Here is a 14,009-nt window from a genome sequence, read left to right on the forward strand (position 1 = left end):
ATTATATAAGTGATATTGATATTGAGGTTTTCTAATTAGAACTATATTATACAGATAGTAGAGGGTCCTTTATTCTCTACCACACTCACCTTCACATCCTCCAAGATGACTATTTCATACATTCCCCTCACCCTGCAAAACTGTTTTCAAAAACATTTATAGTTTTGAGGTATAATTTATATACTATAAAATCTAACCATGGTAAGTATATGATTCACCGAATTTTTAGAAAATTCATAGAGTCGTGCATCATCACCACAATCCAATGTTAGAACTTTACCATCACCCCAAATGTTTTCCTCCAGTGTTTCCACTCCTACCCTGGCCTCAGGTAACCACTATTCTGTATAGATAAGCCTTTTCTAGACATTTCGTATAAATGCAACCACACAATATGTACTCTTTTGTATCTGGCTTCTATCACTTATCATGTTTTTGACATTCATCTTTGTTGTAGTATTTTGTAATTTGTTCCTTTTTGTTACAGAATTGTATTTCACTGTATGGATATACCATATTTTGTGTATCCATTAACCATTTGATGGACAGCTGGATTGTTTTCCAATTTTTGACTGCTGTAAATAATGCTACTAACAGACATTTACAATTCTTCGTGTGTACACATTTTCATTTCTTTTGGGTAGATCCCCAGGAGTGGAATTGCTAATTCATATGATAAGCTTATGTGTAGGGCGCCTGGGTGGCTCAGTTGGTTAAGCGACTGCCTTCGGCTCAGGTCATGATCCTGGAGTCCCGGGATCGAGTCCCTCATCGGGCTCCCTGCTCGGCGAGGAGCCTGCTTCTCCCTCTGACCCTCCCCCCTCTCATGTGCTCTGTCTCTCTCATTCTGTCTGTCTCAAATAAATAAATCTTTAAAAATAAATAAATAAATAAGCTTATGTGTAACTTTTTAAGAAACAGCCAAACTGTTTTCCAAAATGGCTATACCATTTACATTTCCAAGAGCAGTGTATAAAGGCTCCAGTTTCTCCACAACACCATGTAATGTCAGTCTTTTTAATTATACTCATTCCAGTGGATGTGTGACAGCATCATTGTGGTTTAATCTGCATTTCCTTAATGACTAATAATGTTGAACACCTTTTCATATGCTTATTGGCCATTCATACTGTCTCCTTTGGTGAAATACCTATTAAAATCTTTTGCTCATTTTTTATTGGGCTTTTTTCTTTATAACTGGGTAGTAAAATTTTTTTATATATATTCTAGATTAAAGACCTTTACCATGTTTGTAATACGCAACTACTTTCTGCCAATCTGTGGCTTGTCTTTTTACTTCTTAAGTAACCTCTGAAGTGCTAAAGTTTTTAAGCATTTTAATGAAGTCTAATTTGTATTTTCTTTTATGACTCATGCTTTTGGTGTCACCTAAGAACTCTGCCTAACACAAGGTCATAAAGATTTTCTCTGTCTCCTAGAATTCTTAGTTTTAGATTTTTTTTTTTTTTACTTTTAGATTTTATAATTAAGTCTATGATCTACTTTGAGATAATTTTTGTGTATGGTGTGAAGTAGATACAATAATATGTCCAAGTCCATTTTTTTTAAACATACAGATATCTAACTGTCCCAGCACCATTTGTTGAAGACTACCCTTCCCCCATTAAACTGTCCTGGCACTTTTTCAATAACCAGGTGATCATAAAATGTTAAGGGTTCATTTCTAGACTCTCATTTCTGTTCTATTAATTTTCATGCTTAGTCTTTTCTTTTAATTTTTTCCTGATGGGCAACAACTTCATTTTTAAAAAATATTTTTATTTATTTGTCAGAGAGAGGGGGAGAGAGAGAGAGAGGCAGGCAGAGGAGAAGCAGGCTCCCCACTGAGCAAGGAGCCAGACGTAGGACTTGATCCCAGGACCCTGGGATCATGACCCAAGCCGAAGGCAGACGCTTAACCGACTGAGCCACCCAGGCGTCCCTCATGCTTATTAGTCTTATACCAATCACACTGTCTTGATTACTGTAGATTATAGTAAATTTTAAAATTAGGTAGGGCAAATCTTCTATTTTATTTGTTTTCAAAATTGTTTTGGCTCCTCTAGGGAACTTACAACCCCAAGATCAAGAGTTGCATGCTGTACCAACTGAGCCAGCTAGGTGCCTCATCTTTTGTTAAATTTATTCCTAAATATTTATTCTTGTTGAGCCTACTGTAAATAGATTTTTTGTTACTTCCATATTCAGATTGTTCCCACTACTAAACTGTTCATCTTGCCTCAGTTTGTAAAAAAAAAAAGTAGAAACTGTTAGGCTAGGATATCCTAACTTTCCTCCACTGAATCTATGTACCTACTTGGTTCTATATCCAGGTTCTTCCTTCTTCTCCCCTTTCAAAATTGAGGAAGGGATCCCTCTTCTGTTAAGACCATCTTGTCCAGTCAGGATTCTGAACAATCTTGCTTTTTCAATACCCTCTCTCCTCATCCTCCTTTCTTCCCTTGTTAATCCTAACAACTAAAATCATGCTGCAGTATTTTTTATACTCAAAAAATAAACAAAAAAAAAGGCTTCCTTTATATCCTCATATACCTCTAGCTTCTACCCCATGTCTATTTCCTTTCATCTGCAAACTTCTTTAAAAAGCTATCTATACACCCTATCTCTAATTCCTGGGCCTTCAGGTATCCCTCAAGTCACTCAAATCTGGCTTCCACCTCTGCCAGTCCATGAACTGGCTCATCAAAGTTACTGATGACCTTTAGACTACCAAACCAATGGCCATATTTCTGCCCACATCTTCTCAACTTCTCAGCCAAACTCAATACAGTTAACTATTCTTTTCTTGAAATACTTGCATTACTTAGGATCCATGACATCATCCAATATACATTCCCAATTTCCCTATAACCACTCTGACTGTCCTTCTTAGCCTCCTTCCTAGAGGCCTTCCAGTTTACCCAACTTAGAAATATGCTGCACTCCTCAGGGTTCTATTTCTAGTCAATCCTTCTTTCCTCTCTATAGTCTCTTCCTTCTCTTCCTCCCTAATTTCATCTGTTTTCATGGCTTTTAAGTATCACTAATAATACATTTATAATCTTGAAATTGACATCTCCAAGCCAAGTATCTTTGATCCTCCCTGGTAGAGGCCTACCTGACAATCTTACAGGATTCTGAGAACCTATGACTGACAAAAGCAAAAACAAAACAAAACAAAACAAAACCTCTTCAGCCATCCAATAATGGTGACTTCCAGCAATATCTTTTGAGTTCTCCCTTCTCCCTTATGTTCCATATCCAATCCATTATCATGTCCTCCTATTTTTGTTGCCTCAAAATATCTCAAATATGTCCACTCTTCTCAATCCCACTGCCACCTCACTAATCTAAGCCATTATTATCTCCTCTCTGAGCTACTGCATATCCACTGGCCAATCTGTTTCTGTTTGCCCTGGTATTCTCTTCTCTACATGGCAGGGTAATCTTTAAAAAACGTAATTCAGATGATGCTATTCCCTTACTAAAAACTGTTCATTTTTTCAAATCCAAACTCCTTACTGCTATGTACAAGGTCCTGCAGTATGTGGTCCCTACCATGTCCATCCCCCCCAACAAGGTGCTCCAGCTTTTCATTTCCTCAAACACATTAAGCTCTTCAAGCTTCAGGCCCTTCACATGCTTTCCCTCTTTGTGAAACATCTCATTCTCGCTCCCTTATCTCTGTCCATGTCTTCTCAGAGGAACCTTCCCTTACAACTAAGTAGGTCCTTGGAGTCTGCAATGATTCTCAATGTACACAGTTCTTTTCCTTCTTAACATTAACATAACCTATGAAGGCAGGAAAGATTTCTGATTTTTTACCACACACACACACATACACACACACACACACATATATATATACACATACACATACTTGCCTGAATATAAATTGTAGCCATCAAGAAGTATTCATGAAAATATACAAAACTAACTTAAGAAAGACATTATGTTTAGCACTTCACAGGTCTGCTCTTCCTCAAAACTTTCTTAATGTAGAGGTCCATGGGATGAGCCTGACTAAATTGGAGGAAGGCTAGCAACCTCAAACTATATGCACAATTTTGTGAACTGTGTTTTCTAAGCAGATGTCTAGTATGTGCACCAGAATTTCAAAGGAAACTGCAATCCAAAAGAGTTAGAAGATACACAATCTAATAAATTCTGGCTTCATCATTTAACAAGGTAGACTCAAATTCAACATAAAGTTAGTTCTTGAAACAAAATGAAGAAAAGATACAGTATTTTGGGGGGTGCCTGAATGGCTCAGTCAGTTAAGTGTCTGCCTTCAGCTCACGTCATGATCCTGGATCCTGGATCGAGCTCCGCATCGGGCTCCCTGCACAGCAGGGAGTGTGCTTCTCCCTCTCCCTCTGTCTTTCCCCACTGCTCGCGTTCTCTCTCTCGTTCTCTCAAATAAATAAAATCTTAAAATATAGTTATTTTATATAGTATTTTTTAAAGGCCTAAGTCCTATAATTTACTAAATCTCAATGAAACTTAGTGGATGGTATGAACTTAAAAAAAGATTTCTGAGCCAAAGTTCTTATTACATCCTGACTTTTATGTCATGCCTATATATGAAACCCGTCAGACATAGATTCTTTATATAGAAGTAAAGGAGGGAAAAGATGAATAAAGATATATCTATCACAGGAAAGGCTACAGAAAATGAAACATATATGAAGGAAAAGATGAGAAATGCCACGTCTTATCACCCATTTCAAATTTTCACTGCCAAATATCTGAAGAATTAGGAACCACAGACCTTACAGCCCTTTCATTAGTTCCTGCGTGTGTGTGTGTGTGTGCGTGTGTGTGTGTGGAGAGAGAGAGAGAGTCACTTCAGCATTCCAGGCTGAAGTTCTCCTCAAATCTCCAAAAGAATGTTACAAATCAATGTGTTAAAACTGTGAAGCAACTAATTTCAAGACTGTGCTATGCTCTTAAGTGTGGCTGGCTAGAGGGGCCATTTCGACACTATTAACACATTTATTTGAAAAACCCAATCCAATCACTTCAGGCTGTGAGAACGAAAATCCAAGACATTAGGTGATCTGTTCAAGGTCACAAGGCTAGCTAAAGACAGGACTGAAACTTGCCTCCCATGTTTAGTGCTCCTTATTACCAGTCTCTCTCTTACAGCTCCATCAAAATGCTGAGCATGAGTTCCCCAAATACTGAGACTCTAACTCTAGGTCATTAATTTAAAAAGAAAAACAAAAGACTAAAACTAGTATGATATGATATAGGAAAAAGAAATTTAAAAAGTAAATATGAAATGGGCGCCTGGGTGGCTCAGTTGGTTAAGCAACTGCCTTCGGCTCAGGTCATGATCCTGGAGTCCCGGGATCGAGTCCCATATCGGGCTCCTTGCTCAGCAGGGAGTCTGCTTCTCCCTCTGACCCTCCCCCCTCTCATGTGCTCTCTCTGTCTCATTCTCTCTCTCAAATAAATAAAAAAAAAAAAAGTAAATATGAAAGCCATTAAGTATGACTTCTCTCACAAACAGTATGATATGTTTTTCAACTGTGTATAGAAAATGTTTGATTAAGGCAAGATTAGTTTTGTAGTTTGTTGTAATTATTTTAGTGATTCAGAAATGACAAATAAAAAAGAAATTACTACTCCAGAATAACAAACCTGACATTTACTTGTATTAAATTTATAACTTTCAATGAACAAATGAGGCTCTGCTTCCCTATTTTAATATTATCACTAATGAGATTATAATTGAACAAATTCAAGAGAAAGACAAAATGGTTTATATTTCATTGTTGTCATTTTTCACCCATTAAATTAACTTGTTATTCAAATATTCTACTGAGATGTTGTTCAACACCAATGACCTAACAGATCCAAGCTTTTAGGGGTGAGTAGAGGTACACTGGTTATAACCTTCAATGAAAGAACTGTTAGTACTAGAACCTTTTATCAAGCTATTATGCACTCAAAGTCTATATGAAGTTTTAAACATTTCCCAAAATAGAGGCTTTAAGTAAAAGCTAAGAAAACATAATCATTAGTGTAGTAGCATACCTTCCGTAATCTTAAAAAAAAATTACTTCTGATTTTTAAGCCAATAAATATTTTTTGCTCAGCAAAGAGCAAAATTCCTCATGATTAGATCCTATGAGCCAAATTTTTCTCCACCCAGTCCTGTTCCTCTCTGTTGTGGAGCATAATTCCATAAAGCTTTAGCTCATTCACTTTGTCTACTGACACACTGTCTCCAAAAACAAACCCTTAAACTCAGCAAAAGTCTTACTCTACTATTCCAAAACCAGTGTAATGAGTATACTTTAAGATGCCTGTCTGACAGTTGTAATGTAAGTGTCTCTGTGTGCACAGGATATCAACTACAAGAATCTTCCTATTTCTCTTAAGTGGCTGTGTCTCAAGGCAGCATCATACATAAAACTATTCACTATGCAATGAAGGAAATCCATACATAACTCAAAATCAAACAATCTTAAATCTCTACTCTTCAGAAGAACTATGGGCAAACCAATCACATGAAGAGTGAAAGTAGGAAAAAGCTGAAAGGTAGCAAGGAATAATGGTAAAGGAGAGATGCTTTATTCACTAACAAATTATTTAACTTCTCTGCCTATCACATTCCTAGTTAATAAATAAAAACAACACCCACTTCACCGGGTTCTTGTAAGGATCAAGTGAGTTCTTGCATGAAGATGACTTCCCAGTAAAAGGAACATAACACGCACTCAATATATACCAGCTCCTTCCTCCTTCAGTTCTGGGCCCTGTGTTCTTTGTTCTCTCTACTCATTCCCCCAGATGACTCAGCCTTCTCATGACTTTCATTAACAAATGCTGAAAACTACTAAATCAGTCAAAGCCCTGATGTGTACATGCACGCTCCCAGTGTAAGAAGCTGGCCTCCCCTACCCCTGAGATACTTAGGTGAGAAAGGCAGAGGAAGAGACCCAAATAACTGAATTTCACTGTCATAACAAGTACTCGGTGTGGACAAATGTCCATGAGTTTCCAACTATCTCCTAGAGACTTCCACTGCCATCTCAAAATGCCAGAAATCAAACTCACCAGTATCTTTTTAAAAATTGGGCTCTCTTCCTGCCCCTTTTCTAAGTGGTGAGTGGTGTCCAAGAGAGACCAATCCTTGCTCTGTTCTTCCCTCATGTAAATATCACCAGGTAACCCAGGCCCATCAAGTCTACCTTCATAATTTCTAGCCTCATTTTTGGTCCCGCTGTTACCGCCAGAGTCTGGTGAGGATTTCTCAATCTCAGCACCACTGACTGACATTTGGGCCCAGATAAATCTTTGTTGTAGGGGCTGTCCTGTGCATTGCAGGATGTTTAGCGGCATCGCTGGCCTCTCTCCCCTAGATGCCAGTAGAACTGCTCCTTCCCTGCAAGTTATGACAACGAAAAAGGTTTCCAGACAGTGCCAAACACCCCCGGGGAGGCAAAATCATCCTTCCCACATGATGCCCCCCACTCCTGCCTCTGAGCACCATGACCCAGTTCCTCACCACTTCATACATGCAACAGAGAATGGGTCCCCAAATTCATCTCCAGCTTCTTCCCTCTAACTCCTGTTGCACTGATCTCCTAAAGGTCTTGTAAAGCACAGCTTTTATGAGTCATTTCTCTTAAACTACACCTCCCTGTTACCTTTACAATTAGTTCAAAGCTCTCCACCCAGCCTTGATAATCTGGCCTCAACTAAACATTATCCAACAAAGCACCTCACATAGTGTCTACCCAGCAGCCCTTCAGTAACTCAGACCTGACCTGTTCATCCAGATCTGTTTCCTATTCTACAGCTGTCACCCGGGTTTGGATGCCCATTACCCAGCATCTGTTCCAGACCACCGCACTAGCCTGTTTCCCCCAACTCTCCTCTTCCTCACTCTAGGTCAAAAACCAACAATGAGTCTCCATTGCCTACTGAAATATGAAATCTTCTGTGTTTTCTTTAGGGTCTTTCTTAATATAATGTGGTCTCTTTCTAACTCTATGTTCCATTGTCCCCAAGACATACTCCAGCTTCAGCAAAACCTAACAATCTGCTACTACTTGAAAAGGCTCCTACACTTTCTACCTTTTGTCATGTCTTTTTTTCTGTCAGGAAGTCCTCCATCCCACTGCCCTCCCTCCAAACTAATTTAAAGTCCATCTCAATTAAGTCAACCCTAACCCTCTCCTACACATTCACATGGTGCTTTATGTTACACATGTGTATCCCTATAGTTTACAAAGTCCTGGAGAGATTCTTACTCCTCTTTCGATGCCCTGCAAATGCCTACGCCAGTTAAGTAGCTAACTCAATATATTCGAGTTGACCCAAATGTTTCCCACTTAGAAAGCAACAGGTGGCTGTGTTTTCAGACAATCCCAAACTCTCTTAAGAGAACTAAATCTGTAGTTCCTTTTTGTCTCACATTTTATGTCTTAGACCGATTTTTATGTAAACTGCCTTCAAGATACCCAAAATACTATTTGGTACATATTACTGTAAGAGTTCTGCTTCAGCAAGCTCCGACAGCTTCTAACTTGTAACTGAATCCTGAATATTTCTATTTAAGCCCTTTCTTTATACTGAAAGGCAACCGAAATTTATTTTTGAATGTTAATAAAACTGAGCAAAACGTAAAAATAACTTGATTAAACATATTTCAAGCAAAGGTTAATTAATGCTCATTTGTCTATCCTAAAAAATACACTAAAAGTCCGAAAGTCTTCCGGCACCAAAAGAAAAAAAAAATATGAAAGTCAGTTTATTTCATCTCCCCCCACCCCAAAAACATAAACCGAAATAAAACTTGGGAAGTTCTGCCTTAATTGTAGTTCCTAAATGACTTGAAAGTATGTTTTGCTATTGCTACAAAAAAGGGCAACAGCATTAATGAGCATGTTATGACCAGACCTCTAAAAGTCTAACTCCAAAGCCATATGAGGTGAGCATGGGACCCCACGCTGCCACCACCATTCCTTGGCCAGGGTCAGCAAACTATAGGCCCTGTTTCATATCCCCTGAGTTAAGAACGGTTTTTACATTTTTAAAGGGTGGCAAAAACAAAGAATATTGGAGAGACACTGTTTGTGGCCAGCAAAGCCTAAAATATTTAATTTTTGTCCCTTTACAACAGCATGAATTTGAGACTCCTAGCTCTTCATATCTAAGACACCCAACTTTTCCTCCCAAGATTTTTAAAAAAGCAATGTAAAACACACAAGATTATGCAAAAAGACAGAACTCGTTCAACTTAGTCATAGCTAATGCACAGGCAACTTCTAAAACAGAGACCTTTGTGGACATTTTTATACTTCCAGAATTTTTGTTAGAAGGAACCTGACTCTCATTCTTTAGATGAGCACATTTACACTTGAAGAGTGGAAGTGCCTGGGCCAAAGTCCCACTGCTAGTGAACAACAAAACGGGGTTAAAGACCCAGGCCTCAAAACTCCTGATTCAGTGCTCTCTGCAGTATACTACATTATACCCACGCATATGGCTTTAAGTTTTGGAGATGTGGGTAAGTGGCTTGGATCATCATAAAGATGAAAGCTTAAAACCTGCTCCTGATACGCTGTTCAGACAGACTAGCAACTCTGAATCATTAAACAGAGTACCAATAATGTTCCCCACATACATTAGATAAGAACTTCTAGGAAACCTATTTTAAAAACAGATGTGATAGAGAAAGCTTAAAATTTACTGGGCGTGCTCCTCTAGTGCTACAGATCTAAGGCAAATACGCACGTTTGACTTCAGCTACTCAGTACTTACCTCCCAACCCGAACCCACGAGTTCCACCAAATGGTACCGAATGCCAATCGAAAACTGTCCAGTTTACATCAGCCACAGGTTCTATAGTTAATTACAAGTTCTTTTCATACATATCTACTTGCAAACTACTAGCTATAAATTCAAATTTTTGATCTCCCCAAGAATTCAAGCTTCCTTAAGAAAACTGCTTCTTCGATTCCTACAAAACCCACTTTGTGGCGTCTTTTTACCTATACCGATAACTTTACTACCCCGCAGGATCCGAAGAGTTATGTTATATACCAGGATCTAGGACTCAAAGACATGGTCGCAATCCAAGATCCTTCATCTGAAGTTGCTCCTCCAGTACTGAAAAACAGATTCTGAGGCGCAGCCGAGAGATACTGGGCTCCGGCTCTTCGGAGATTAATACACAGACCTCCGCCCCCCAACCCCCACCGTATCCCTGCATGACTTTTGTCCTCTAACAGCGACCCCTCCCCCTCGACCGCGGCGCGAATCCGGGCCGCCCGGGCACCTGCGGCCCCAGCCCGGGGGCACAAGCCCACCGCCGGCGCTGCCGAAAACAGCGCCCCCCCCACCCCCCACCCCCGGAGACGGGCAGCTGGAGGCCGGAGCCGCCGGGAAGCGACCGGTCGGCGTCCGGCAGAGCCCGGGACGCGTCCAGAGGCGAGGGCGGCGGCGTTACCTGGAGGACCACGTCGTTGGGCAGCTGCGCGGCCCGGAATAGCTCCAGCACCCGCCCGTTGGCCGCCACCTTCTTGGTGCTCTCGATGTCGCAGTAGGAGAAGAGATCCGAGTAGTATTTCTGCTCCGCATCGCTCAGCGTTAAGCCTTCCATCTTCGCCTCCGGCTCGCGGCCGCCCCGCCCCGCCGCGCCCCGCATGCAAGACCCGGGACCTGGCCCCACGACCCTGGGACGGCGGGGGCTGCGCGCGACCCGGCTTCCTCCTCGCGCCGCGAAGCCGCGGGGAGCCCCAACCCCGGCCTCACGCGCGCGGGGGGCGCCCGAGCAACAGGGCCCGGAGGTCGCGAGGAGGGGGCCCGGCTGGGCTCGGCGCGCCGCCGCCTGCGAGGCCCCGCGCAGTGCCGGGCTCGGCTCGGCGCGCGGCTCCGGCTCCGGCTGCGGCTCCGGCTCCGCGGCCGAGGGGAGGGCGTGCGGAAGGAGGCGGGGGCCGAGGCGGCGCGAGGCACGGGCGGACTCCGCCACCGCCCCCGCCGCGGGTTCGAGTCTGCCCGGTTCCCCGCCGCTTCCCCCAGACTTCCCGCCTCGGCTTCCCCTTCCGTCCACGCCCCCGGAGCGGCGGCACTTCCCGGAAAGTTGTGGGGCTTCGCGTCTAAAGTTTCGGGGGCTCTGAGCTGCGCGTGGCCGCCGCTCCGCCTCCCTCCGCCGCCATTTACTGCGCCCCGGCCCGGCCCCCGACGCGCCCGCACCAACACTGACAGCGGCGGCCGCGCTCCAGACCCGGATGTGAGGCCGGGAGGAGAGAGCACGAGAGGGAGAGAAACACCCACCGGGCGGGCTCGGCCGCTCCCGGGAGAGGGGGCCGCAGCGCCCCCTGGTGGCCGGAGCCCCGCGGCGGAGGGCCGAGCGGCCCCCAGCCCCGGGAGGAGGAGCTGGGGCCCCGCGGACGTGAGAACTAGGGGTCCACAGCAGCAGCTCATTTTAACACCAAGACAACTTAACACAACCGTTGCTGTTTAGATTGTTTCAAAGCTTCTGACACTAAAGGTTTAATAAACATTCACTGAAAGAGGAACACTGTTCAGGTTACTATTGTATCTGTACCTTCTAGATGTCAGATGTTACTGAGAATAAATGCAGTATTTCTACGTGCTCCAAAGAGCTATGAAGATTCAATCTATCTGGGAACTCTCATACTGGCACTAACATTGAGGCTTAACTCCCACTCTTGTTCCAAAACATGTTTACCTGAGAAACAAAATTTGCCGAATAGAGGGAAAAACTGGCAAAGTTTTCTTCTATGTACAAGGTCGTCCTGGTCACCGGGAACATAGCACCATAAATACATACTATCAACTGTGCAACCCCGTGTGGGCCCTGGGCTGACCTCAGGGGCTCCTTGCCACTCTAAACTTCCTCCTTTACAAAAATCATGCACTCTTCTGATCGGCACCTACCTGAGAGAGGAGAGGTGTAAGATGGCTCAAGTAGAACATCTGAAGAGTTTATACTTAGCAAATAGGAAATACTTCAAAAACAGTGGCTAAGGTTGTTTGTGACACAGATTTTTCCATTTGGGTCTTTATTTTGTCTTCTGCCTTTTGCTCCCTAGAGTTCTGATCCTGTAAACGGGGGGGCCCGGCTGGGCTCGGCGCGCTGCCGCCTGCGAGGAAATTACAGGTTCCCAATCCTTTACTTGTAATTCCAGAATCAAAAAGCACTGAAAACCCCCCAATTTTTTTTTTTTCAGCACTTTGGCAGCAAAACCTGCCCTGTCTCATTTGGAGACAAAAATCTTAATTCACATGAAGCTATTTATAGTCTTATTTGTGCCACTTAGTGTCAATTTTTATTCATTTTACTCCTTTACTCCAGGTCTTAATGGGATGTTAATACATAGTTATAGGAATTTATTACCTTTATTACTTTTCTTTAAAATATTTTATTTTAAATAATTTTTTACCTTTGTTTAAAATATAGATAGATAGATACACACACAGAGACATATGACCATGGAGCTGTAAATACTTTCTACCTTGACCAGTAGCATTTTAGGTAGATATATATACATATACACGACATGCCATATAGATGGATAGATAGATAGATAGATAGATAGATAGATAGATAGATAGATATGGTAGATATATATACATACACGACATGCCATTAAGCTGAAGTTGCTCTATCTCTAAAACTTTCAGTTGTCACATAGACATCTCACATACCTGTACAGAGGATCTGCTGTAGGTGACCAGAGCCTCACAGACGGCTTGTCTTCCAAAGGTGTAGATAGGAGGAGCACAATGGGGTAGGGATTGGATCACAATTGTCTTCAGCAGAGGGCCTGAGTAGTGCAATCGGTTAAGCGGCTGCCTTTGGCTCAGGTCATGATCTCGGAGTCCCAGAATCGAGCCTGGCATTGGGCTACCTGCTCAGCGGGGAGTCTGCTTCTCCCCCTCCTTCTGCCCCCGCAAATAAATTAATAAAATCTTAAAAAAAAAAATTGTCTTCAGCATATTTTTCTCCACCACCTTTCCTAGGCCTTAAAGGTCTTTCCTGCCCCAGGGCCTTTGTTCCTGCTACCTGAAATACTCTTCCCACAGACCTTTGTGTGGCTTGTTCTCTCACACCATTGAGGTCCTTGTTCATATGTCTCTTCTCCAGAGAGAACTTCCTCTCAACAGCTGATCCAAAACAGCCCTACCACCATGCTCTATCCCCCTCTCTGAATTATTTTTCTTTATAGTCCTTTTCACTACCTGACATAAAGTATACATCTGTTTACATTTTTAATATCTAATAGTTATTGAGTGCTTACTATGTTTCAGGCACTGTTCTAAAACTTTACGCTAATTACCACATTAATCACAACAATCCTATGAAGTAGGCACTTAGTATTTTTATTGGACAAATGAAGAAACTGAGGCACAAATCAGTTAAATAACTTATAAGTCACATTGTTATTAAATGCCTGGATCTGGGATTCAAAATCTAGGAAATCTCAACTCTGAAATTGCTGTCTTACAGAGCTTTTCTTACTTGCTTATTAAGTCTCCCCAACTACCATCCCTGTATTTACCAGAAAATATTTGCTCATTGCCATGGCTCCAACGCCTAATATCTGGCACAAATGCTCACCAAGAACTATTTGTTGTATGAATGAATGAACAAATGAACTAATGATGTGATGAGCCAATCAGTACCCTGATCTCCTGATTTGGTTCCCTTAACTCCAGCAACCTCCAAACCTACTCCTCTTTAGCAACCTAAAATACTTACAGGATTGTCTCCATTCCAAGTTCTGGGATTCTAAGATTTCCTTCTCAGTCCATAAGGTGCTCTTCTTTTACTCCCACTTCCCGTGCCTTGAATAAACCCGGTCCTTATCACCTGCAGGTTCTTCTCTCCCAATCCCAACACATATTTCATGCATTCAAGGTGTACTTTGAGCATCTTGGGCCAGTGTAAAACAAACTGCATGATCTTGTCCTTGAGATCATCCATCTAGGGACCTCATAGTCATGTCACGTCAAGGACACCC

The 14,009-nt window shown here is 42.2% G+C and overlaps 1 protein-coding gene across 6 annotated transcripts in view; it reads right to left on the reverse strand.

The window, feature by feature from the left end:
- Nucleotides 1-11,254, reverse strand: part of REPS1 (RALBP1 associated Eps domain containing 1) — an 86,589-nt gene extending 75,335 nt beyond the window's left edge. Inside the window, exon 1 of one of the 6 annotated variants that reach the window (XM_034990780.1) lies at nucleotides 10,469-11,251. In XM_034990780.1, coding sequence (XP_034846671.1) covers nucleotides 10,469-10,666 — 198 coding nt within the window. In that variant the 5' untranslated portion in view covers nucleotides 10,667-11,251. Of the gene's footprint in view, nucleotides 1-10,468 lie in introns of all 6 variants that reach the window. The other 5 variants (XM_034990781.1, XM_034990779.1, XM_034990783.1 and 2 more) reach the window with 5 other exon arrangements.
- Between the last annotated feature and the right edge of the window lie 2,755 nt (nucleotides 11,255-14,009).

This window comes from Mirounga leonina, unplaced genomic scaffold, assembly GCF_011800145.1.
Source record: "Mirounga leonina isolate KUSES-001 unplaced genomic scaffold, KU_Mleo_1.0 Mir_53, whole genome shotgun sequence".
In the NCBI taxonomy this organism is placed as follows: domain Eukaryota; kingdom Metazoa; phylum Chordata; class Mammalia; order Carnivora; family Phocidae; genus Mirounga; species Mirounga leonina.